General features: G+C 45.2%; 1 protein-coding gene across 3 annotated transcripts in view; it reads left to right on the top strand.

Annotated features, from left to right (window-relative positions):
- The first annotated feature begins 604 nt into the window (after positions 1-604).
- Positions 605-27,583, top strand: part of TUFT1 (tuftelin 1) — a 51,996-nt gene continuing 25,017 nt past the window's right edge. Inside the window, exon 1 of one of the 3 annotated variants that reach the window (XM_028710097.2) lies at positions 605-788. In XM_028710097.2, coding sequence (XP_028565930.2) covers positions 672-788 — 117 coding nt within the window. In that variant the 5' untranslated portion in view covers positions 605-671. Of the gene's footprint in view, positions 789-13,953; positions 14,069-27,583 lie in introns of those variants that run through there. The other 2 variants (XM_028710096.2, XM_028710098.2) reach the window with 2 other exon arrangements.

The following is a 27,583-nucleotide window of genomic DNA, read 5'->3' as shown; positions in this document are numbered from 1 at the left end:
CGGTGGTGGCGCCCGCCCTGTGGAACGCCCTCCCACCAGATGTCAAAGAGAAAAATAACTACCAAACTTTTAGAAGAAGCCCTGTTTAGGGAAGCTTTTAATGTTCAATAGGTTATTGTGTTTTAGTGTTTTGTTGGAAGCCGCGCAGAGTAGCTGGGGAAACCCAGTCAGATGGGCGGGGTATAAATAATATATTATTATTATTATTATTATTATTATTATTATTATTAACCTTTTCTGTTGAGAGATAGCAAAGTGGGTGAAAGCAGAAACAAACCAGAAGCCGAAGTTTGGGGAAATCTTGGAGGGGAGAGAAGGAGGAATATATAGTAAATGTTAAGAATTTGAGATGTAAGTAATGAATGAAAAAGAAAAATGAATAATTTAAAAAAACAACAACAAGACATTCCCACGGGAGAATGTGCTTTAATTCTGTCATTGCGCATGCAGCCTCCCTGATGAGTTTGAAGACTTCCTTCCATCGTTGGGCCTCCATGATGTAATTTCGAGGGAATGTGACAATTAGGAGGAGGAGGAGCAGCCCAAGGGAAAGATGGAACGCCTCTCTCAGCCGAGCTGGAGGTCAGACCGGCTCCTCAGCTCAGGCAGGTGAGGAGGAGAAGGAGCAGGAGAGGTTGTTGTCGACAGATGCTCCGAGCCGAAAAGGCGCCATGGCCTCCTGGAACCGTCCCAGGAGGCTCTCCATGCCGGCCGGAGGGATAGGGAGAAGCTGGCTGCACCCTCATCTCTGGGGTCCAGAGGAGGAGAGGAGGGTCTTCTGCCCCCAGGTGAGTCTCTGAAGGGGAAGGGGCTTCCCGCAGAGCCTGCTTGGTGACCTGGGTCGGCAACTGGCGGACTTTGTGCCAAATTTGGCCCAGGAGCGGCAGAAGGGGATGGATGAACTGGATTGGCAACGTTTTGGAAAATGCATTTGATCCCCACAAAAAGATAAGGGAATTGTCGTTTGTCGAGGGTGCTAGGAATTGTAGCTCAGTGAGGGGCAAACTAAAGTTTCCAGGATTTTGGAGGGGTAGGTGTGTTTTGAATGTGGTTTGTCGGGGTGCTGGGAACCGTAGCTTTTTTAAAAGAGGTAAATGGCAGTTCTCAGGTTGTTGGGGTGCGTGGCTGCTTTAAATGTAGTTTGTCAGGGGTGCTGGGAAATGTAGCGCTGCGAGGGGTGAACTGCATTTTTCAGGATTCTTGGGGGGGGGTGATAAAAGTTGTTTGTCATGGGTGCTGGGAATTGTCGCTCTGGGAGAAGTAAACTATAGTTCTCAGGTTATTGGAGGGGGGTGTTAAAAGTAGGTTGTTGGGCATGCTGGGAATTGTAGTTCTGTGGGGTAAATTACAGTATACAGGGTTCTTTTTGTGGGGGGCAGTGCTTTAAATATATTGTGTGCAGGCGACTCTGGGAATTATACTAAATGGAGATCTGTCAAGCCAAGGAAGCTCACGGCTGACCCCTTGGGCAAAGTCCGCTCCCGTCTAGACGTCATCCCTGAAGTGGGATAAATGTTTCTCCGACGTCTGTGATGATGAGGCCAGATAGAGCCTCCTCAGCCAGGAGTGGTCTACCTGCGGGGAGTCCCTGGAGGTGTTCCTGCCTCAGAAAAGGGGTCTATCTGGCTGTTGGTGTGGTGAGTGCTTTGGTGAGAGAGAAAAATAAGTCTCTTCATTTTATATCTTTCTCTCAGAGGAGGTTCTTGTAGGAACATTGGGAGCTGCTGGCTCCAACCAAGTTAGACCAGGGGTTCATTTAACTCAATATTGTCTACACTGACTGGCAGGCTCACTCCAGGGGTTTCCGGCAGGGAACATTCCCAGCTGTACCTGGAGATGTTTGGGATTGAACCGAAAATCTTCTGCAAGCAGGGCAGCTGCCCTGCCCATTTAAGCTGCAGTCTTTTCCTTAAAAAGAAATTAAGATTCCAGTCCTCAGCGTTCGAAATATGGGGCTGGTTTAAAGATAGGAAGAAGATGGGAAGCTGTTTCCCAACCCTACCAGGAGATGCCAGGAATTGAACCCAGAACCTTCTGCACCCAAGGTAGAAGCTCACCCACTAAGTCCTTCTCCTGCAACGAGTGTTTACATGCTGCATTTGACAAGTACAGTGGTACCTCGGGTTACATACGCTTCAGGTTACATACGCTTCAGGTTACAGACTCCGCTAACCCAGAAATAGTGCTTCAGGTTAAGAACTTTGCTTCAGGATAAGAACAGAAATCGTGCTCCGGTGGCGTGGCAGCAGCAGGAGGCCCCATTAGCTAAAGTGGTGCTTCAGGTTAAGAACAGTTTCAGGTTAAGAACGGACCTCTGGAACGAATTAAGTACTTAACCCGAAGTACCACTATACACAAGCTGTGCAGCCATGTAGCTGCTCACCTCTAAGGTTCAACGACGAACGTGTTCACTCTTTCCCACAAGCGTACGCAGCCTTTCCCACAAGCGCTGGCCCACGGCTGGAAGCAGCCTGTGCTCCGTTTAATGTGCCGATGAGTCTTGAGTCCGTGAGATGTGCTGGTCAGAGTGTTGGGCCAGGAGCTGCGCATTGTCCGACTGCTTTAAAAGCTCCTGATGACTCGAGAAAGCGAGCCACGCTGCGATCGGCAGAAAACAGATGCCTGCTCTTTTTTATTTTCTCAAAAAAGTATATTCATTTTATAACACAAATAAAAAACACAAACAGAAAAGACAAACAATACAAACAAATTCTTGTCATATCCTTTTTTCCCTAAATATTGTTAGGTGGGCTTCCCCAAGTCCCACCTATCTGATTTTCATTTTACTTCATCTTTAGCAGTTTACATATATCATAATTTCTAACCATCTTTTTTTTTAATCACACTTAAAATAACTTCACATTTTATACTTACAAATAATACTGTTTTAAAATACCCTATCTTCTACTTCTAACCCTACAGCCTATATCCACTTCCAAAGCTATTCAACGATGTAAATATTAACATATTTTTTTTCAAATATTCTTTAAACTTCTTCCAATCTTCTTCCACTGTCTCTTCTCTCTGGTCTCGGAGTCTCCCGGTCAGTTCGGCACGTTCCATCTAGTCCATCATCTTCATCTGCCATTCTTCAGAGGCAGCGGCTGTGCAGTGGTTAGAGTGCCGGACTAGGGAGAGACTCGGGTTCAAATCTCCGGTCGGCCGTGGAGCTTCAATGGCCCAGTCATGGCCTCTCAGCCTAGCCTACCTCACAGAATTGTTGTGAGAAGAACCTTGGGATATCAATGTAATAAATATTGGAAATGAGTTATTTCAGGACTTAAGATGTGGTGGTAGCGATTGCATGGTTATCTGTTATTGAGGGGCACCCAGGCTATTGGATGGGTTGGCCCTGCACCCCAATAAACCCTCGTTCTGGGTGTGTGGGGGTGTCAGAGAGTGATACACCTGCTTTGGTGTTGAATATTCACTGACGTGTGCTTGACATATTTTCAGCAGCTTGATTAAAAAAAGAAGTCTGTACGTGTGATTAATCCTCTGTAATTTGACTCATTTAATCAATTAAACAAATTAGCATTTGGACAAAACCTCAATATGTTTTCAAGGTATTTAAGGACGCGTCTGCTGACACGACGATGTGATAAGCAGAGACGCCCTCTCAAGGAAAAGGCATATGGATGGGCTCATCTTGAATTCTGGTAACTCAGCCAGATCTCAAGAAGCTGGCGCAGCAGAAGGGGCGTAATTTGAACTCGGGGTCTGATTCATTCGAAAGAAACCAATTGTGTTTTTTTAAAAAAAGAAAATACATTTGCATGTTGATGGAGAAGTATATTCAAATCACCTGGAGGAGGCAGTCAAATTTAGATAGGAAATATGTCTTGCATATCTGACAAAAATTTGCAGGCTACAGACTATTTGGTGTGAAGACTTGCAGGCGGAAACGCTGAAAGGAATATATATATATATATATATATATATATATATATATATATATATGTATGTATAGCTTTTCTGTTTCATTTTTAACGAAAATGAATATAATGCATATAAGAGAGAGAGAACAATCAGAGCAACAATAACAGATGAAAATTAAAAGATGAAAAGCAAAACTATAAAACAGATACCGAAGGGAACGGATCCAGCAAATTCAGGTTTTCTCCTTCTTCAATGTCCTCTTTTAAAAAAAAAGAAATTCTCTCTCCATTTCCAGTTTTTAAAAGCACAAGGCAACTTACAATAACATGAATATAACAATGTTTCTCTGTCTCTCTGTCTGATCAGATGTAATACTGTACATATTGAGAGGGGAGCTTGCTATCTTTAATGCTCTTTCAGTTTAATATTCAGTAGCTGCCTGTCCAGCAGAAAACTCACGGGTGAAGCTTTCCCCCTTAGCACAGAACTGCAGTGAAGGACATAAGCTGCACCTGCAGAATTTCTGCCTGTCACGTGGTGTCTCTGCCCCCCAAATGATGGCAGCCTCTGTTTCTTTTGACCAAAACTTCCTGTTTCCTTTTTTATTCTGTGACTGTGCATGGACCATATATTTAAAGCCCCCTTCCCATAATGTTGGGAACTGTAGTTTTTTATGGGCGCTGTGAACTTGCAGATCAGTGAAGGGCGAACTGCACTTCCCAGGAATCTCGGGGTGGGAGGGGTGTGTTTTGTGTATGCACCGCTCAAGTTCCTTCTCGGCCTCACCTAATTAAAATTCCTGACCTGTGCAGGACGTATTTAAATTTGTTTTGTTCTTTGTATTGTTCCAAAATGTCATTGGCAGCGACATTACCAATGCCTTGAGGGTGGACAGGACTTCCTGATGACTTCCAGGATACAAGTTCCAAGAACAGAGTTGCTCTTCGTTATGTGTCATGTGTGTGCAACTGCTTTTTGGTTTTTTTTTAATGCCATTGTCTGCAAACACTTTCCCCATTGGTTGACCTTCTCTGATGACACAGAATGTTCAGCTGCTTCCAAAGGGCAGTCGCGGAATGCAGAAAAACGGATGGAACTGCAGAGAGTCGACAGGCGGGAAATTAGTATTTCTGTGGCCAGAAACAGTTTTTATGAAGGGAGGAATATCAAATATGGCACAGAGGCAAGGAGATCGCTTGAAGCGGAATTGAGGAGTCAAGGAGCATGGGATAAAATAAGGGGGTGCTAGGACAGGTTGTGTGTGTCAGCGAGGGGTTCAGAGAGGTATTTTGTTGTTGTTGTTTAGTCATTTAGTCGTGTCCGCCTCTTCGTGACCCCCTGGACCAGAGCACGCCAGGCACTCCTGTCTTCCACTGCCTCCCACAGTTTGGTCAAACTCATGTTGGTTTCTTCAAGAACACTGTCCCACCATCTCGTCCTCTGTCGTCCCCTTCTCCTTGCGTCCTCCATCTTTCCCAACATCAGGGTCTTTTCCAGGGAGTCTTCTCTTCTCATGAGGTGGCCAAAGTCTTGGAGCCTCAGTTCAGGATCTGTCCTTCCAGTGAGCACTCAGGGCTGATTTCCTTCAGAATGGAGAGGTTGGATCTTCTTGCAGTCCATGGGACTCTCAAGAGTCTCCTCCAGCACCAGAATTCAAAAGCATCAATTCTTCGGCGATCAGCCTTCTTTATGGTCCAGCTCTCACTTCCATACATCGCTACTGGGAAAACCATAGCTTTAACTATACGGACCTTTGTTGGCAAGGTGACATCTCTGCTTTTTAAGATGCTGTCTAGGTTTGTCATTGCTTTTCTCCCAAGAAGCAGGCGCATTTTAATTTCGTGACTGCTGTCACCATCTGCAGTGATCATGGAGCCCAAGAAAGTAAAATCTCTCACTGCCTCCATTTCTTCCCCTTCTGTTTGCCAGGAGGTGATATAGAGGGCTGAATTTCACACTGCTAACAAGCCAGATCTTTGGTTTCCGTAATATTTCCTGGATTGAGGAAGAATAAGCTGCGTACGCACATTTAAAGCACATTTAATGCACACAGCAATGATCCTGGGAACTATAGTTTACCTCTTGACAGAGCTACAATTCTCAGTACCCTTAACAAACTAGAATTCTTTTTCTTGGATTTGTGTGTGTGTGCTTTATAGAAAGACCCCTGACTGAAACCCCACAGAGGAAACCAGCGTAGGCAATACAGTGTGAAGCTAGGCAGACCATTGGCCTGACTACGTATAAGACCTAGATAAGGCTTTCTAGAGCAGCCCTGTATTCAGGAACCATGAGGTCTAGCACCTTACTTTAAGAGAGAGGCTGTAGCTCTGTGTTAGAGCACCTGCTTCCTGTGGCTCCGCTGTGTTGGATTAAGATGCAAAGACACACAGCCGTTTGCAAATAGACAGACGCGGCAGGCCTGGCTTTATTGCTCAAACCCTGATGTTTATTTAAGGAGCAAATGCAGGGTTTAAAAAAAGGGGTTGTTCCTAGTCCTCATGATTCTATTTTTTTTTATAATATTTATTCAAGATTTTTTACATTTATCACCCAACATATATAATCCCATACCCAACAGTACAGTATACAAACACAAAAGAAATAACAATAACAAAACATACATAAAAGAAAAAAGAAAGAAAAAAAACACAAAACAATATTATAACATCATATCCAAGTTCTTAATATTCATGCTTTCCTTACTTTTGGACTTCCTCGCATCTTCCATTCCTGCTTTCCAGGTTTATAAAATTATTTACAGCAAATTATCACCTTATTTTAATTTCTTATTTGTATTTTTCCCCATATTATACCTCTAGTTTTAGATTTATTTTCCAAACACTTGAGTACTTAATTAGGCATAATTTCAACCAAAATAAAATTAACTTTTTTCTCCAATTTCACCTATTCTCAGATTCTTATCAGCTAACTTACTGATGCCACATTTATTTTCACTCTTGCATCATCTTAACACTCATACAATTTACAATGTTTTTGTAAGCAGTCCTTAAATTTCTTCCAATCCTCTTCCAGTGCTTCCTCTCCCAGGTCGCGGATTCTGCCAGTCATTTCTGCTAACTCCATATAGTCTATCAGTTGCATCTGCCATTTTTCCAGCGTGGGCAAGTCTTGAGTTTTCCAATGCTTAGCTATCAGTATCCTTGCTGCTGTTGTTGCATACATTAAAAATGTGTAGTCCTTCCTTAACACCCTCTGGCCGACAATGCCCAAAAGCAAGGCCTCTGGTTTCTTAGGAAAGGTATACTTAAATACCTTTTTCAGCTCATTATAAATCATTTCCCAGAAAGCCCTAACCTTGGGGCAAGTCCACCAGAGGTGAAAGAATGTTCCTTCAGTTTCTTTACATTTCCAACATTTGTTATCAGGCAAATGATATATTTTTGCAAGCTTGACTGGGGTCATGTACCACCTATATATCATTTTCATAATATTTTCTTTTAGGGCATTGCATGCCGTAAACTTCACACCGGTGGTCCATAACTTTTCCCAGTCAGCAAACATAATGTTATACCCAACGTCCTGTGCCCATTTTATCATAGCTGATTTAACCGTTTCATCTTGTGTATTCCATTTTAGCAGCAGGTTGTACATTTTTGAAAGAACTTTGGTTTTAGGATCTAACAGTTCTGTTTCTAGCTTTGACTTTTCCACCTGGAATCCTATCTTTCTGTCCAACTTAAACACCTCTTTAATCTAAACCTAGTCCTCATGATTCTATAGGGGGGAAACCAAATTACTGATGAAACTGCAAGGAGCTTTTCCTAAGGGTTCAGCCGGAGCAAAAACAAACAAAAGCCCTTACCCAATTCTTGTTTTCGTTTTAAACCTTACGATTCTGGCAGGGCGAGTGAGCCCTGTAATTTATCCTTAACTCTCAGGGGTGTGTCTCTCACACAAGCGCTGGCCTTTCCTTACATCAACAACCGGAACGAAGAATAAAAAGACACGGATGTGTTCACATCAAAGAACTTTATTCCTGTCATGGGTTTTCTCTGGCCTCGCCTCCCAGCCCTACCCAGAACGTGTGTGTTTTGAGATCTGCTGCTAGGAACTACGCCTTATCCCTTAAATATAACAGTTAAGTTTCCAGTCCTCATGGTTTTGGTTATAGGACTGATTTAAATATGAACACAGGGAGTATACAATATATCGATTTCAATGTGGTTTTTGACAAAGTCCCCCATGATATTCTCACGAGGAAGCTGGTAAAATGTGGGCTGAACGAGGTGGCTGTTAGGTGGATTTGTAGCTGGTTGACTGACCGAACCCAAAGATTAATGCAGTGGTTCTCACCCTGTGGGTCCCCAGATGTTGTTGGACTACAACTCCCATCATCCCTAAGGCCAGAGCTCAGGGATGATGGGAGTTGTAGTCTAACGACATCTGGGGATCTACAGGTTGAGAACGGCTGCATTCATGGTTCCTCGTCATCCTTGGGAAACATTGGCAAGTGGGGTGCCACAGGGGTCTGTCCTGGGCCCGTTGTTGTTCAATGTCTTCATAAAAGACTTGGATGAAGGAATTGAGGGGGTGCTCATTGAATTTGCAGATGACACCAAACTGGGAGGGGTAGCTAATGTTGCAGAAGACAGAATCAGGATTCAAAATTTCCTTAACGGATTGGAGAACTGGGTGCAAGCAAGCTAACAAAATGAATTTCAATAAGGGCAAATGTAAGGTTCTGCACATGAAGAACCAGATGCACTAATATAGGATGGGGGACACCTGGCTTGCCAGCAGTACAGTGGTAAAAGGTAAAGGGACCCCTGACCATTAGGTCCAGTCATGGCCAACTCTGGGGTTGCGGCGCTCATCTCGCTTTATTGGCCAAGGGAGCCAGCATACAGCTTCCGGGTCATGTGGCCAGCAGGACTAAGCCGCTTCTGGTGACCCAGAGCAGCGCACGGAAACGCCGTTTACCTTCCCGCCGGAGCGGTACCTATTTATCCACTTGCACTTTGACGTGCTTTTGAAGTGCTAGGTTGGCAGGAGCTGAGACTGAGCAATGGGAGCTCACTCTGTTGAGGGGATTCGAACCGCCAACCTTCTGATCGGCAAGTCCTAGGCTCTGTGGTTTAATAGGAGCTGGGTATGTCTAGCCTGGAAGGGAGGAGACTGAGAGGAGATATGCGAGCTTTCTTCAAATATCTCACATGGAAAGATGAAGCCTGCTTGTTTTCTCCTGCTCTGGAGATTAGGGCTCGAGGCTCTTGTCCAGCCCATTACCGAAATAAGACACCAAACCAGCACATTCCCTGCTGCACTTTCTGATGTAAAGGCGAAATAAGAGCTGTGTGTCATCAGCGAATTGATGACAACGCACTCCAAATCTCTGGATGACCCCACTCAGCAAATTCAGATCGATGACCACCGACTTGGACGGTTTTAAAAGAGCGTTGGATGAATACAGGAAGGAGGGGGGGGCTATCAAGGGCTACTAGCCTTGGTAGCTATGTTTTGTAGGATCCTAAATGGGGAGAAGGACGCAGGTGGCGCTATGGGTTAAACCATAGAGCCTAGGACTTGCCGATCAGAAGGTCGGCGGTTCGAATCCCTGTGACGGGGTGAGCTCCCGTTGCTCGGTCCCTGCTCCTGCCAAACTAGCAGTTCGAAAGCACACCAGTGCAAGTAGATAAATAGGTACCACTCCGGCAGGAAGGTAAACGGCGTTTCCGTGCGCTGCTCTGGTTCCCCAGAAGCGGCTTAGTCATGCTGGCCACATGACCCGGAAACTGTACGCCGGCTCCCTCGGCCAGTTAAGCAATATGAGCGCCGCAACCCGAGAGTCGGTCATGACTGGAACTAATGGTCAGGGGTCCCTTTACCTTACCCTTTAAATGGGGAGAATCAACAACCTTAGATATGCAGATGACACAACCTTGATGGCATAAGTGAGGAGGAATAAAAGAACCTTATAATGAGGGTGAATGAGGAGAGCGCAAAATATGGTCTGTAGCTCAACATCAAAAAAACGAAGATCATGGCCACTGGTCCCATCACCTCCTGGCAAATAGAAGGGGAAGAAATGGAGGCAGTGAGACATTTTACCTTCTTGGGCTCCATGATCACTGCAGATGGTGACAGCAGCCACGAAATTAAATGCGCCTGCTTCTTGGGAGAAAAGCTATGACAAACCTGGACAGCATCTTAAAAAGCAGAGACATCACCTTGCCAACAAAGGTCCATATAGTTAAAGCTATGGTTTTCCCAGCAGTGATGTATGGAAGTGAGAGCTGGACCTTAAAGAAGGCTGATCGCCAAAGAATGGATGCTTTTGAATTCTGGTGCTGGAGGAGACTCTTGAGAGTCCCATGGACTGCAAGAAGATCAAATCTATCCATTCTGAAGGAAATCAGCCCTGAGTGGTCACTGGAAGGACAGATCCTGAAGCTGAGGCTCCAAGACTTTGGCCACCTCAGGAGAAGAGAAGAGTCCCTGGAAAAGACCCTGATGTTGGGAAAGATCGAGGGCGCAAGGAGAAGGGGACGACAGAGGGCGAGATGGTGGGACAGTGTTCTCGAAGCTACCAGCATGAGTTTGACCAAACTGCGGGAGGCAGTGGAAGACAGGAGTGCCTGGCGTGCTCTGGTCCAGGGGGTCATGAAGAGGCAGACATGACTAAACAACTAAACAACAACAAAATGGGGAGATCAGAATCTGCTTAGAATCATAGAGTTGGAAGGGACCCCTGAGTCCATCTAGTCCAACCCCACCAATGCAGCAATGTGTAGCTGTCCCTTATGGACACTAAGAACAGGATGCGAGACTAGGTGGGACTTTGGCTTCATCCAGCAGGGCTCCTCAGATGTTCTGATGGAACCTCCAGCTCCAGAGACAGTCCATCTAGATTTCTGGGTTCTTAGGGGCACTTGGCCACTGTGAGAACAGGAAATTGGCTTGATCCAGCTACAGGGCTCTTCTTACATTCTTAACAGCACGGGGGTGGGAGGACTGACTCCTGTAGACCCCCGTTTTGAAGGCTCCAGGGGGCCAGGAGCCTTCAAAGCAGAACTGATTCCCAGTGGTATGGAAAGCCACAGAGAGAATCAGCAGACTCACACTCTTTGCCATTGATGGGTGGGCAGGGGGCAGAGGTTTGCACAGCTGAAAAGAGCATGCCTCACAGAGGGTGCATTAAACATTAGATATGCCTAAAGCATCAAAATCGAGATGTGGAAAATATGGAATCAACGAGGAGTATGTTTTGCAAACTCCCACAAATAGGAGTATAGCATCTAGATCAAGGGAAGTAATAGTGCCCCTGTATTCTGCTCTGGTCAGACCTCACCTGGAGTACTGTGTCCAGTTCTGGGCACCACAGTTCAAGAAGGACACTGACAAACTGGAACGTGTCCAGAGGAGGGCAACCAAAATGGTCAAAGGCCTGGAAACGATGCCTTATGAGGAACGGCTAAGGGAGCTGGACATGTTTAGCCTGGAGAAGAGGAGGTTAAGGGGTGATATGATAGCCATGTTCAAATATATAAAAGGATGTCACATAGAGGAGGGAGAAAGGCTGTTTTCTGCTGCTCCAGAGAAGCGGACACGGAGCAATGGATCCAAACTACAAGAAAGAAGATTCCACCTAAACATTAGGAAGAACTTCCTGACAGTAAGCGCTGTTCGACAGTGGAATTTGCTGCCAAGGAGTGTGGTGGAGTCTCCTTCTTTGGAGGTCTTTAAGTAGAGGCTTGACAACCATATGTCAGGAGTGCTCTGATGGTGTTTCCTGCTTGGCAGGGGGTTGGACTCGATGGCCCTTGTGGTCTCTTCCAACTCTATGATTCTATGAGAGGCAGGACCGAGATGTGGGGATATGCTTCAGAGATCCAGACTGTGGGGAGCTCTGGAAAATTAATAATTGGACTATAATTTGGCCTTTTTTATTTTAATTGGAGTATTATGATTGGATATATTAATTGGATGTTTTTTATTGGAAAATCAATAAAAATGATTTTTAAAAAATGAGATGTGCCACTCAAGAGAGAGAGAATGCCACACATTTGGCTTGTGGCACCTGCCAGATGACATCCTGAGGGCATGTGGGCCTTGTCAGAAAAACAAAACAAAAGATATTGGCCACTTTTAAGCTCAGGCTTCAGGGCCTGGGAGCAAAAATTTCACAGGCTGTCCTTGCCAAGCTGCAGTCCTGGGTTTATGGGCCAATGATGGCTCCAGGTTGGCCACCTTCCATGTCAGGTGGGTGGAGATGTGCTTGAAGGCGACTGCTTAATAGCACAGGCAAAATGCACTCTGCACATGCTCTTGAGATGTGGTGCTTGGTGTTTCTACTTTATATACTTAGTTTTGTTCATTATCACATTTCTACCCCACGTTTTTCCTCCAAGGAGCTAGCCCATGTGCTTCTCTCTCTCCCCCCCCCCCCCCCGTATTCTCAAAACACCCCTGTGAGGTAGGTTTGGCTGAGAGGTTGTGACTGAACCAACGTCACCCAGTGTGGGCTTCATGGGTCTGTGTGGGGATTTGAACCCTGGACACGCCCAGATCTTAGTCCAGCCCTCTAACCACTATACCACACTGCTGCATATATGTATGTTTGTGTATATTTATTTGCCCAATCGTTTGCCCAATGAGGGGCTCAAACCCAAGACCCTGAGATTGAGTTTCATGTTCTGACAGCTGAGCTATTTTCCCCTTTGTACAGTAACGACACCTGCTTCTTGGGAGAAGGGCAATGACAGGCCTAGACAGCATCTTGAGAAGTAGAGACGTCACCTTGCCAACAAAGGTCCGTATAGTTAAAGCTCTGGTTTTCCCAGTAGTGATGTATGGAAGTGAGAGCTGGACCATAAAGAAGGCTGATCGCCGAAGAATGGATGCTTTTGAATTCTGGTGCTGGAGGAGACTCTTGAGAGTCCCATGGACTGCAAGAAGATCCAACCTCTCCATTCTGAAGGACATCAGCCCTGAGTGCTCACTGGAAGGACAGATCCTGAAGCTGAGGCTCCAAGACTTTGGCCACCTCATGAGAAGAGAAGACTCCCTGGAAAAGACCCTGATGTTGGGAAGCTGGAGGGCACAAGGAGAAGGTGATGACAGAGGACGAGATGGTGGGACAGTGTTCTTGAAGCTACCAGCATGAGTTTGACCAAACTGCGGGAGGCAGTGGAAGACACGGAGGGCCTGGTGTGCTCTGGTCCATGGGGTCACAAAGAGTCGGACACGACTAAACGACTAAACGACAACAACAGTAACCTTGTTTCCACACACAGACAACCCAAACATTAAATGCCTTGCCAGAGTGTGTTGTTTTGTGTATCTCTGACTGATGCTGTTTGCAAAACAATTGTGTGTCTCCTGCTGTATCTGGAAGCGATGAAAACTAAAGCAAAGCAGTCTACCTGTAAACTACCTGAGCCCGGAAGGTAGCTTACAATACAACGCACTCAGTAACTAATGCATGACCTCTACTAATATTTAATAAGGCTAATCAATAACAATTACAATTGTAGTTTTTAAATAAAATTGCGATTTCTTATTTATGTTTATTAATAATCGCAATCAGTAGCCAAAACTTAATTAATAATAACGAGTTTATAAGTAATTATTAATTGGTTAATAGCCAATAATGAATCATTATTGAAAATATTAAAATGAATTATTATTGACTGAAGGCTGGATCACTGAGGACGGCAGGCATCCGGGCTTTAGAGGCAATTCCCTGCCCTCAATCCTTTGCAGACTTTATGCAGGGTACTAACCAATTAGTTAATAGATGAATACATTGCCAATGTATTAATGTAAAGGGAGAAAGCGAGTGCGCATGTGCGGGGAAAGGGAGTTGGGAGGGGGAAGGGGGCGGAGCCTAAGGAGTCGCCAGGACGGACAAAAAAGAATGACGGCAAAGGTGGGCGGGGCTTTGAGAGCGCGCGGAGGCGTGGCCAGCGCGAGGGGAGATGACGCTGCAGAACGGAGGGGTGGGCGTGGCCAGCGCTGGCGGGCGAGGAGGCGAAGGGGCGTGGCCGAGGAGGCAGGGGCGTGGAAGTGGGCGTGACCGGTATATAAGGAGCGGGCGTGGCCGGATGCGCCTTCAGTCGCAAGGAAGCGTCGCCGGGAGCGGAGCGGGCAGGGAAGGGTTGCTGCAATGAACGGGGCGAGGAGTCTGTGCACGTTGGTGGATCTGCAACCGGAGGGAGAGAACCCGGTAAGCGACTCTGCCCCTTTTCAGCCTCCCCTGTTCGAGGCTTCATAGATAATAATTAAACTTTTAAATATATTTTACTTCTCTCTAATTTTTAAAATCTTTGCAAGACTGTGGCAATCGTAAAGAGTAACGAACAGGTCCCGTAGCAAGTATTTTACTTTTTAATATCATTTTTAAAAATTCCTTACCGTTTGTAAAGCAGCGTTCCTCTGCACCTTTTCGAGGCTTTATAGATAATAATTAAACTTTTAAATAAAGCTTACTTCTCTCTAATGTTTGAAACCTTTGGCAAGACTATGGCAATCGTAAAGAGTAACAAGCAAGTATTTTACTTTTTAATATCATTTTTTAAAAATTCCTTCCCGTTTGTAAAGCAGCATTCCTTGGTAACTTTATTTGCTATTTTTTTAAAGGAAAAAAAAGGATTTTAGGTTGCTAAGTGTTACTCAGAGTAGGTCCACTGAATTTTCGGACCCTGAATTAGTCGTGTTTCTTCAATGGGTCTACTCTGAGGAGCATCGAATTCACCCCCTTGGAAAGCGATGTGCCCTGTTGATACTTAAAAGAAAAAGAAAATGAAGTTTTGCAATTGTGTGTGTGTGTGTGTGTGTGTGTTTTTTAATGCAGTGCTGTATTTAAGAATAACGTGGCGTCCGAGATGTAAAAAGAAAAAGGACTGTCAAAAAGATAAACAAGTCCTTTCTAAGTCAAAATCAGATTATAATGCGATACTAAAAGCAGCCAGAAGTGTAGGTGTGTGTTTGACAGATCATGGTTGAATCCTGTAAACACTTGGACTGTCATCTTGTCCCTGAGAGTACAACTCCTTGAACCTTAGCGGAGCTTACTTCTGAGTAGACCTGTGTAGGATCGCACTGTTAGTTGAGTACAGTTGGCACTCAGTTAAATACGTACTGTACAAGATTGTGCTGTGTGGTGGTTACTCGTAATGTAAATACTAGCTGTCGCTCATTACACTTCGTAAAGGTTGTCTCTGAGCATGTGCAGTTGGCCCTAATGTCAGCAAGTTCCAGACATTTATACAGTATTTGTTAGTCTCTGTCTCTTTTTTTGCAAGTCACCCCTGAAGCAGAGCTGGGGGTGGAGGGCATGGTATCCACAATTCGGGGCCAAAAAGCTCATATTTGGTGTGGAACAGACAACTAGGGACACCTTTTTTATCTGGGATTAGTCTGAACTTGTGTTAAAGTCAAGTAGACTCAAGATTTAAAGAACAAATCTGTTGCTTCAAACCTAAGTTTGATTGCTCAGAAGTAACTCCCCGTGGAATTCTGTGGGGTTTACTTTTGAGTAGGTGTAGCTAGGATCACCGCCTATATGTATGCATGAGTCTTCTGATCAGATTGTTGTTTGCTTCTTCTTTGGGAGTCCTGTTTAAAAAAAGGAGAAAAGCAAATTATATTTTAAAGAAATACATAGAATATGCTCCTTTGTAAGGAGGAGGCTGTATAATTTTTCACTGATATTCTTGCAGTGACTTCTGAGTTGTAACACTTAATATTTGAGAGGCTCAACGGTTTTGAGAAGTATTTATTTTGCAGGGTGATCTGTGAAAATGTCAACGGCAGTGGCTAGATTTGGGAAAAAATTGACTTGCTGCAGTTGAATAAGGATTCCACAAAAAGTTTGTGCGTATCATCTGGCCGTAACATTGACCTTTGGAAGTGAGGAAGGAAAGCTTTTGTGTGCCCATTTTGCAGATGGCGATGGGGCAAATGGAGGCCAAGAGAAAATTACTTCCCTCAGGCCACCTGATGAGTTTGTGAGGACTACCAATGTTCACTGCAGTTGTGTTTTACCTTTTGTCATAGTGATTTTTGCTGTATGAGGTAGCCCGGAGGTGACATCTACAGTATTCCCATACGTTTGTGAGGTTGCAGTTACTAAAGGCGTCTCTCCTTCTAGGACTTATTTTAGGACAGGGTGGATAAAAATCACTGATTGTTTAAAAAAATATTGATTTTTTTATTTAAATAGGATTTTAAAAATAAAATGCTTTGGAGGAAAAATCTTTCTAAAGGTAGTTTTCTGTTTAGGTTACATTATAGTCCAAAGGCTGTTCATCAGGAAATAAGGACTTGTTTTAAGTTAACAAACATGGATACATATGCTACAATGTTATTGCTTTAGTTGAATAAGTTGTTTAAATTGTTATTAAGTAAATAAACCTTCCAATAAAGTACAGCAGAAAAGTTGTCCAAATATAAACCGTTCACTTATTCAACTAAAGCAATTATTTCATAATTATCTGTCTATGTATTTCTAATAGTATAACCAAATCAGTGATTTTTGGTAAAAACCGCTCTGGAAATTTATTATTCCAAAAAGGAAGCCTTCATCTGGTTGTAATTATTGAGATTATACCAGCAAGAATGAGTCTTTCTGTAAAAAAATAATGAGAGATTCAAATCAAGTCTTACTGACTAGTGATTTAAATCATGATTTAAATCAGATCCACCCTGTTTTAGAGACACTCCCACCATTATCTATCACCTGTGAAGGCTGCCCAGTGATCATCTCTCTCTGGTGAGTTTGGGGTTGTCCCATCTCCCACTCCCCCCCCCCCCCAATAAAATTCTCAAAGCAGGATCCCTGTGACTCTTTAAATCCCAGGGTGGATTTAGTTGTAGGGGTCTGGGAGTCAGCGACTGGGGCTTGGCCTGCTACCTGGGGAGTCCCTACGGGTTTTCCAACATCTTACTATTTTGGGGGGGCTTCCAATGGGGTTGCGTGGTCTTTGATCGGAGTGTTTTGTACTGTGAGATGCAGGAATGAGTCTCGTTTCTTTTCTTTCCCCCAAAAAAATGTTATTAATTTTCCAAAAAATTTTTTAAACAAACACACAAATAGAAAAACAAACATAGATCTCAACCGTATCTAAACCAAACTTGGTAACATTGTTGAGTGACTTCCTCATATCCCCCTGCTTGAATTTCAGTGTATATCATTTTAATGGTTTTCCGAAACCACTATTCTTATAAAATTAACTTAGTCACTTAACATCTTTTTATTTTACTTTCCAACTCTGTATTAAACATATTAATTCATCCTATTATCTGATTATGTCCTATCTGTTATTTGCAAGCTTCTCCAATTAGTTTAACTTAACATATTTTACTAAGTAGTCTTTAAATTTCGTCCATTCTTCCTGGTAATCCTCCTCCTTCTGGACTCTTAGGAATGAGTCTCGTTTCTCGGGTGCCGAGAAGCAGTCAAACACGATTTAAAACTGTTATCTGAAGGAGTTGCAGGTTGGCTGTTTTGACACGTCCTCCAACCTTTTTGTGATGGCACCAATAATGACATGGTGATGCCACTCCTTGCTGCTGAAAATGGTTGCTTATCTGATGTCTCCGCTGGGAGATGAGGAGGGCAAATTAATGAGATATTCCTGAAATAGGCCTTTTTGGGGGAAGGGAGGTGGGGTAGGAGTTGAAAGGATGGATGGTGGGAACATATTTTTCAAAAAATTGATGCAAGTTCAGGCGGATGATAATGTCTTGCACTTTTGCAAAACAGAGTTGGTGTCTGTTGTGTTCGTTAATTTATTTTTTTAACAGAATTTACGTGCCACTTAATTGCAAATAAACCCTCTTAGCGGTACACAGAATTGTAAACTGCCCAGGTTGGTCTGACCCGAGAGCTAAATTTACCTGTGTTTACTCTCCTTAGAGAGGTAGGTAGGGGATTGTAGTTCACCTGCGTTGTCTCTCTCTTCTTCCTTATCTTGTTCTTTCTCTGCTGTTTTCTTATCTGGTTTTGCAAATTCCTCTGCCCACCCAAATTCTTGAAATTGCTGAATCAAAGCATGAACTTTGACCATCTTGCAAATCGCATCCTTCACCTTAAAAGGCCAAGATAATGAGTTTCTCCTTCCCAGCCTTGTCCTTGGCTTAATTTACTGCTCATTCCTTGTCCGGGTCTTGCCATTTTAAAAAAGTAGAACAACAACAACACTCTGAACGAGAGGTTTTTTCCCTGTCTTTAATGAGTAGTTGTCGCTTGGATAAAAATTTGGGCATTTGACCCAGCAAAAAAGAAAGATTTATCCCTTTGGCCAGTCAAGTAACAGTGAAGCATTTTGCAATTTGTTTGTGTTGGAACAGAAATGTGATTTAAATCGTTTAAAGTTTAAATAATCAGCAGGCTTAGCAGGTAGGCGGACACAAAAACAAAGTACGGTTGCTAATTCTGGTTTAGAAGCAAAGGAATCCAGCTCCTTTTTATTTAATGTTCCAACTTTGCACAACACTCCCTAAGGCTTCCAATAAATAAACAGATCACGACACGCGCTTTTTATTTAATCCTGGAACACAGAATCTGCTTCAAGTCAATTTTTTAAGGAAGGATATTAAGCCAAATAACGTAACAGCAAGCATTTTTTTTTAAAAAAAGCCAAACTTGAAACAAAGGCTGTTTTTGCTAAGTAGACAGCCGGCCACTTTGTCAAGCCTCATAGAATCTTTGACTGCTGGCGAATTGACAGCATTTAAGTGGTCAGTTGGCTGGTGTACAAAACTTAATTTTAAGCCGAAGGAGGAAGGCTTATTGAGTGGATTTTAGCATATATATGTTGCTGAGAGAGTAATAAAAGGCCAGAGGGGGGAAACCATCTCTTCTGGTTAGAAACAGGGATGCTCACCTGATCCCCACCATTGCTCACCTTTAGGAAAACCTTTTTCCTTTCTGCAAGGCCTTCGGCTTTCAGTTACCTGTGGGCTCCTTGATTGGGTGGGATGTTTTAATCCTGCCTTTTAAAAATACAGTTGTCTTTTTCTGTTTTATGCTGGTTTTAAATAATGCAAATAAGCAACTGGAATGCTTAGCTAGGATGCAGCTCAAATCTCCCTGCCCCAAGGTGGTTGTTCCCTGCCCACTCCTAAAAAAAAAAAGAGGTGTTTTGCCAGGGATATATTGTGTGATCATTGAGAAGGAAAGTTACCGTATTTTTTGCTCTATAAGACTCACTTTTTCCCTCCTAAAAAGTAAGGGGAAATGTGTGTGCGTCTTATGGAGCGAATGCAGGCTGCGCAGCTATCCCAGAAGCCAGAACAGCAAGAGGGGTTGCTGCTTTCACTGCGCAGAGATCCTTTTCTGGCTTCTGAAATTCAGATATTTTTTTCTTGTTTTCCTTCTCCAAAAACTAGGTGCGTCTGTGGTCTGATGCGTCTCATAGAGCGAAAAATACGGTACCTGTTTTTTGATCTGCTGTGACCCTCTGTTCTTATTAGGCAGGGTTATGAATGTGAACTCCTGGCTTATCACAGACTTCTGAAATGGCGTCTTTGTGACTCAGATTTCATTTGGAAAACCATATCTTTATTAAAAATTTTAGTTTGCAAGAAATGGGTTGTGTGCAGGTGTGGGGTTTTTGTGTGCGCTAGTTTTCCTGGTCATAAATTCTAGCGCTTACGTCTTGATTTCCATCATTCTGTTTACATTGCAATGCCTTGTGTTAGAAAACTCTGGCTTTTAAAAAATCAGTTTACCGCCACATCACGCTGAATTTTAAATGGCGGTAAAGAACCGTAGGCCCTGAATTTTGTCACTGCAAGTTTTCCCGTGTTAACAGTCTTGCAAATGCCCCCTCTCCTACAAGAAAGGATTAAGGCGTAAATTAGAGCTAAACTTCCACTCAATGCAGCCGTGGCATCTCAGGACTCCAACGAGGTATTTTAAAATTCCTAGGCAGGGTCATAACAATAGCATTCCTCTTCTTCAGGGTGGATTTATAAACCTCTTCTCCCACCCTCCCCCAGGTTGAGTTCTTGAGGAAAGTGACTGTTTTGACAATTCTTATTTTCATCAGTTGTGTGCTAAGCCCATCCCAAACCTGTTATAAGATGGCGCTGTCTGTTAAACCACAGAGCTGCTTGGGCTTGCCGATCAAAAGGTCGGCAGTTCGAATCCCCGCGACAGGGTGAGCTCCCGTTGCTCGGTCCCTGGTCCTGCCAACTTAGCAGTTCGAAAGCACACCAAAGTGCAAGTAGATAAATAGGTACCACTCTGGCGGGAAGGTAAACGGCGTTTCCGTGCGCTGCTCTGGTTTCACCAGAAGCGTCTTAGTCCTGCTGGCCACATGACTCGGAAGCTGTATGCCGGCTCCCTCGGCCAGTAAAGCGAGATGAGCGCCACAACTCCAGAGTCGGCCACGACTGGACCTAATGGTCAGGGGTCCCTTTACCTTTCCCTATCTCTTGTTTTGGGATGAGCCAGTTTTGTGGTTACTGTGTGAATGTATCCACGTTCTAGCAACCGAGGGTGCCTTAGCGGTGACGTCACAGGCGCTGTCCACTAGGTGCCTGTGGCCTTTCTGCAATTACATCCTGGATCACGAGAGCCTGGCTAGCTGGACTCCTATATAAATGTTAGTTATTACCAAATACGTAACATGCTTGCAGTTGGGAGTTAGTTATTATCAAATACATAACGTGCTTGTGTTTGGGAGTCGGAAGTTTGTGATGTAGGTTGATGACACAACAGCAGCAGCAGCAACAAACCCAGAGGAATTTTGTGGCTAATATCCTACCTGGGTGGATACTGGTGATTAAGCACACTGAGGACTAGTAACTCGCCTCTCTTCCCAAGTTCAGTGCCCAGTATCTCCAGTTAACCCACCTCAAGTCGGAGTATTGTGGAAAAGACTTCTGGCTGGGCTCTAAGCCCTGCTGAAGAGAAAATGTGAAGGCTTTGTACAACAGCCGTGTAAAGGAGGCCACAAGTTTTTCTTCTGTTCGCATCTTATCAGGTGGCGGCTGTTATTTTTATTTATTTATTTAACCTGTCCTTCCTCCAGTTTTCCCAAGGCTGCGTACGTGGTCTCATCTTATCCTACCAACATCCCTGTGAGGTAGGACTGTGTGACCGGCTTAAGGTTCACACAGTAGATTTTGGAACCCGGGTCTTGATGACCAGAATACAGCAGTGCACCACATTGGCTAAAATATGTCAATTAGTGCCTTTTTAATTGATGAGCGTTGGAAAATATCACCTGCATCAAAATCTCCACATAATTACCGTATTTTTCCGTGTATAATAATAATAATAATAATAATTTATTATTTGTACCCCGCCCATCTGGCTGGGTTTCCCCCCCTAGAAAATAATGTCATAAATTAGAGGGCATCTTATACACGGATACATCCTCCCCCAAAAGCGGGGGCATCTTATACATGGGGGCATCTTATAGATGGGAAAATATGGTAAATGTGGCCCAATCCTTCCCTCTCAGCCTAATCACCCTGATCCATTGAGCTTTGTGACTTGAGTTGAGATTTGAACTCTGAACCTAGTCTGAATCTCATTCTATACCTCACTGCTCCTTCTCCCCCCAGGGAGCCACCACAGTTAAGACACCGCCCTCCCATTACCACCCTGTTATTAGTTCCCGTCTTAGAGAAGAAGTAAATACATTTATTTATTTCATAAAATGTATACAAACCTTGATTGTAAAAAGCCTCCAAGTGGTTTTCAAAAAATGAGTAAGACTCGTTACCCGAAGGCAGCATCTACTCACTGTAAGTGACCATCCCAACGGCTGTTTTAAGGCATCCATTCCTCTTAACCTTGGGGAAAAAACTACAAATAGGGGTTTGGTTATGTGTTTCTTGCTCATTAAAGGTAAAGGTAAAGGTACCCCTGCCCGTACGGGCCAGTCTTGACAGACTCTAGGGTTGTGCGCTCATCTCACTCAAGAGGCCGGGGGCCAGCGCTGTCCGAAGACACTTCCGGGTCACGTGGCCAGCGTGACATCGCTGCTCTGGCGAGCCAGCGCAGCACACGGAACGCCGTTTACCTTCCCGCTGGTAAGCGGTCCCTATTTATCTACTTGCACCCGGGGGTGCTTTCGAACTGCTAGGTTGGCAGGCGCTGGGACCGAGCAACGGGAGCGCACCCCGCCGCGGGGATTCGAACCGCCGACCTTTCGATCGGCAAGCCCAAGGCGCTGAGGCTTTTACCCACAGCGCCACCCGCGTCCCTTCTTGCTCATTAGTGTCTTGAAAAATACCTATCGCTCTGACCTCATGTTTTCTCATAAACGTCGCTCGCAAATGGGTTCTGATGGAGTGAGGAATGTAAAGATAATTATAACCCGGCGTGGAAAATGGGACTGTAATCTTTCTGCAACATTTAACATGCCCCTTGCCGAGTGGGTAATTGTGCCGGGGACTCGGGAGAATCGCATTTGCGTAATCAAGACATCTCCTGGGACTTGAATTGCGGCGTGTTGCTCGTTCAGTCATTTATTTCTCAGGAGAGAGCGGCGAGGCTTAGCTGCAATTGCGTTCAGCTGATCGCACCTCGGCTTGAAGTGACAGATCCAGATGCGTGTCACAGCTCTCCTGACACAGCACATAATGCCTTTTGAGGTTTTAAAAAGAGGAATCTGGCTGAGCGGTGGACAGCAAAGGTGAATGGAGAGACATTGGAAACTGATGCTCGGAAACCGGGGAAATCTGCGTGCCGCTGTGATGAAGGCCACCCACCCACAGCCCCTGCTAGATGTAATTAATGCTGTTCTAGATGCTTTTTTCAGTTGCAAATTGATTTTGCGATGGCTCTTTGTGCAAAAACGCTAAGGGGTTGTTTTTCAGAGTCTCGAGTCCACAGACAGTGCAGATCTCTAGCAACTGCCAATGTTTGCATGATTTCTGAACTGGGATGAACCTTAATTGCTTTAAGGTCAGGCATTTCCCTAGCCAAGAAATAAAATAGAAAATTGACCGACTGGCCAGAGCAACCACCCCCAACCTGGTCCACAGGTTTTGGACCACATCTGTGAAGCAGAACTCCCTCCATTGCCTCTGTTATGGCAGACCAACTCCATCCGGCCTCCTCTTCCCTCATATTTCATTGGGGAAAGCCATTCCACCAGGCTGCGTCAGTGGGAGAGATGGGATTCAATAGGGCACATCTCATCAGCTTTTCTGGAGACCCCGTTCCGTTATGCACTTCCTGCCCCTGAACTGTGCCTCCATTTGGTCATTACAGGAACACCTGTTGAGAAATAGGTGCTTGAGTTTTCCTCTTCCCTCCCTGTCCCTTTTTCCTTGTGTGTCTTTTAAAAAAATATTAAAATATTGAGGTAGGGACTGTCCTGTCTGGAATCTATGTTAAGCAGCAGAGGGATTATCCACTTCTGTGCCTGTTCTCCTTTCCCATCCCGGCTGGCCACCTAGAAGAATTTGCAGCGAAGAACTTAACACCTGGGTTTGCGCTTTTTTCTGGGAACTGTAGGTTGTTCTGGGTGCTGGGAATTGTAGTTCTACAGCTCCCAGGATTCTCTCAGGAGTGTGTGTGTGTGGGGGGGGGGGTCATGACTCTTAAAGTGTTATGGGCATTCTTCCAAATATACAAGCATAAGATTAACCTTGGATGCGAAGGAAAAATTCCATGCTTAGGCTGTTTACATAGAGCAAGCTCATTGACCGTTAACAAAATATTAGCTTCTACATCTTGACTCGTATTTTCTGGGGTGGTTTTCTTTTTGCATATGTGTGTGTGTGTATATATGGATATATAATTCCCACAGGGGCTTTCCCACCTTGATATTGGTGAATGGCGTGACTCATTTCCTGAAACACTCAGCCGATCTGTGAAGTTCTGCCCTCTCCCTTACCATATATGGGGCGATTGCAGAATCTCACCTGTGTATTTTGTGTTTGCGTGGCGATGGCTGCTATAGAGACCAGCTTAATAACCGCTTCGCTTGACCTGCCACGCCTTCAGAATTCTTGGTGGAGCTGGTCGATCTCTGCCGCAAATCCTCATATTTCAGGAACTGGAGCCAGTGACCCAAACAGGGAAAAGGTAGTCAGCCGCTGGAAGAAAATCTGCAATTAGTCAAATCTCCTGGAGATATCAGCATTCTTTACATCAGCAAATTTCGACCATATGTTAGTGGGCATTGTGATTCAGCAACAACTCCAAGTTGAAGAAACCATTGCTCTAGATCATGCCCCCCCCTTGAAGGGTTGGACTACGACTCCCATCATCCACTGGCAGTGCCAGCAATGGATGATGGGAGTTGGAGTCCCGGCAACGTCCATTTTGCAGGCACCAGGTTGGGGAAGCCTACTGTAGGCGCAGAAATGCGTTTTTTGTTTGTGAGTTGTGTATGGCCACATTCACACCATGTATTTGAAGCACTGTGATATCACTTGGAACAAATTCTGGTCGTGGTAGTTTAGGCTGCTGAGAGCTGTTAGGAGAATGTGCCCCCCCTGCGTTGTATCAAATATTCATATAGCATCAGATATTGGCTTCTAATTGTATTTTTTATTGCTGCTTCTGGTTCTTACGTTGCCACATTATGGCTTGAATCCTGTGGAATTCGGATTGCAACATGATAGAGTACAATGTGTAAGAATTAAAAGAAGCAATAAAAATAATTGCAAATGCTACCATGGGCAGGAAAAAAAAAAACCATTAAGCCGGTCCGTCCCCCCCCCCCCCCCCCGGACTCTTGGCAATTTTAATGTGGCCCATGGCAGGAAAGCAAAGTTTGAGAACCTCTGACCTAGGCATTAGCCCAAAGGTGATGGAGAAAAAGTGGGGGGATGAAGACAAGGGCCGGTATTCCAGCCACCCTCTTATTTTTGGTGATTCCCACAGGCACCATCTGCATTCTTCCAAGTTTATCTGTGCATAATGAGGTCTAGAACCTTGTTTGTGTGTTGTTGTTGTTGTTTAGTCGTGTCCGACTCTTCGTGACCCCCTGGACCAGAGCACGCCAGGCACCTCTGTCCTCCACTACCTCCCGCAGTTTGGTCAAACTCATGCTGGTAACCTCGAAAACACTATCCAACCATCTCGTCCTCTGTCGCCCCCTTCTCCTTGTGCCCACCATCTTTCCCAGCATCAGTGTCTTCTCCAGGGAGTCTTCTCTTCTCAGGAGGTGGCCAAAGTACTGGAGCCTCAGCTTCAGGATCTGTCCTTCCAGTGAGCACTCAGGGCTGATTTCCTTCAGAATGGAGAGGTTTGATCTTGCAGTCCATGGGACTCTTTTGTGTGTACGTGTTTTTAAAAGCTGAAATTCTCTGAGATCAGAATTTGGGGCTCACTATCATATTACGTGAATGGGACACGGGTGGCGCTGTGGGTAAAAGCCTCAGCGCCTAGGGCTTGCCGATCGAAAGGTCGGCGGTTCGAATCCCCGTGGCGGGGTGCGCTCCCGCTGCTCGGTCCCAGTGCCTGCCAACCTAGCAGTTCGAAAGCACCCCCAGGTGCAAGTAGATAAATAGGGACCGCTTACTAGCGGGAAGGTAAACGGCGTTCCGTGTGCGGCTCTGGCTCGCCAGAGCAGCGATGTCACGCTGGCCACGTGACCCAGAAGTGTCTGCGGACAGCGCTGGCCCCCGGCCTCTTGAGTGAGATGGGCGCACAACCCTAGAGTCTGTCAAGACTGGCCCGTACGGGCAGGGGTACCTTTACCGTTTTTCATATTACGTGTGGGTTTTGCGTGCTCCTGGATAACAGAACGAGCCTGTTTATATTTTTTATTTTGGTTCTGCAGCTCTGCTGTGGGCTTTGATTCGGGAATCAAGAAGGTGTTTTCTGTTCTGCCCTGTAGTGGTTGCACGTGGCGCCATGTCTGTTCCACTGCAGTTTGCCTTCTGCCAAAAGCTACATCGTGCGGCTCACTCTCTGCCGTGGCGAAACCTCATAAATTGCGTAATTACATTACATAAATGATAAAGCCCTTACGTTATGCCAGGCGAGTTCTTTTCAGCACAAAGGGAACGTATTGTGAGTAAACTGAAAGTGGAATACTGATTGTATTCTCTGGGTTGAATTCTTTTCCAGACACGAGACAGGTAGATGTGGTGCAATCATTTGGTCCTCTTCTACCCCGCTTGCTCTCTCCAGCTGAATTCCCCCCCCCCCAAAAAAAATAAGTCGAATATCTTCTTGCAAATGTGAGAGCGTTTGTTCAGGGCAGATCCTGCAGCTCTGGAGCAGCAGCTGGGTTGTCCTGGGTGTGGAATGACACATTGCGGAGATCCTGCTCCGAGTTTGCCTAAAAAATGTTGCCGTCCCGGTTTGTTCCCGATTCTTGCTTCATAAGCCCTGGATGTCGTAATTGAGAGTTGGGACAGACCCAGAGCAAGGGGGAAAAGCCCCAAAATGTCAGAGGTGGGCGGAGGATGCCTTGCACTTGTGCCACAAATCACCCCAGGTCGGCCCGAACTCCTGGTCGCCTGCCGATGTGGTGCTGGAATGGTGTGGTGTTGTTTTTTTGAAACGGCAAACAAGATGATGACTGTGACTTTAATAGGCTTCACCAGAGCCTTTTGCCCCCCAGGCAATTAAGGTACGCCTTTCTGTGTCACGTTGAAAGACGTTGTGCTCTCGAAGCAGCTTCTGGAACGCACGCCCTCCCTCTCGACTGGAATTGGGCGTTCAAGGGCTGGCGGCGCACGTACAAATTGCTGGCAATTAAAGCAGGGGAAACGTGGGTCGGTCCTAATTGTGGCCCCCTGGGCGTCCAGGTGGGGTCACGGGTATCCTAAACAGGTGTGTGCAGTTCCACAGAGGTGTGATGTGCTGAAGTCTGCTAGTGCTTTTCCGTCCCTGGACAGGACACGCTCTCTCTCGCCTTGCCCAAATGCACTCGCTTTGCTGATCGCGCCATACTTGTCCGCGTGCTGATAGCGCCGTGTGAATTAGCTGAACGGCGGAAGGATTTTGGCTCACACCAGCACCCACGACACTCAAGCAGTCTGCTCACGAGGAGACCACCAGCAGGAGAGCAAAGCAACAGCGCTCTCTCAGATGGCGTGCAAATTTGTCGAGAGAGGCCCTGTGTCAGGTGTTGTGTGACATTGACTGTTGAACACCCCCCCCTTCTGTGTCACTCCATTTCATAAAATGCGTTCAGGACGTCGAGGGGGTGTCTGAACGTAGGGTAGTTCTCCAGTAAACCAGGCCTAGTCCACCTGTCATTTAGGATTTAATTGTTGTTGTTTAGTTGTTTAGTCGTGTCCACCTCTTCGTGACCCCCTGGACCAGAGCAGGCCAGGCACTCCTGTCTTCCACTGCCTCCCGCAGTTTGGTCAAACTCATGCTAGTCACTTCGAGAACACTGTCCCACCATCTCGTCCTCTGTCGTCCCCTTCGCCTTGCGCCCTCCATCTTTCCCAGCATCAGGGTCTTTTCCAGAGAGTCTTCTCTTCCCATGAGGAGGCCAAAGTCTTGGAGCCTCAGCTTCAGGATCTGTCCTTCCAGTGAGCCCTCAGGGCTGGTTTCCTTCAGAATGGAGAGGTTGGATCTTCTTGCAGTCCATGGGACTCTCAAGAGTCTCCTCCAGCACCAGAATTCAAAAGCATCCATTCTTCGGCGATCAGCCTTCTTGATGGTCCAGCTCTCACTTCCATACATCACTACTGGGAAAACCATGGCTTTAACTATACGGACCTTTGTTGGCAAGGCGATGTCTCTGCTTTTTTTAAATATTAAGGATATTAATATTTTTTTAAAATTAAGGATTTAATA

The sequence above is a fragment of the Podarcis muralis genome, chromosome 16 (genome assembly GCF_964188315.1).
Source record: "Podarcis muralis chromosome 16, rPodMur119.hap1.1, whole genome shotgun sequence".
Lineage (NCBI taxonomy): Eukaryota > Metazoa > Chordata > Lepidosauria > Squamata > Lacertidae > Podarcis > Podarcis muralis.
The sequence above is the reverse complement of the archived record's forward strand: the minus strand, read 5'-3'. Positions and strand labels throughout refer to the sequence as shown.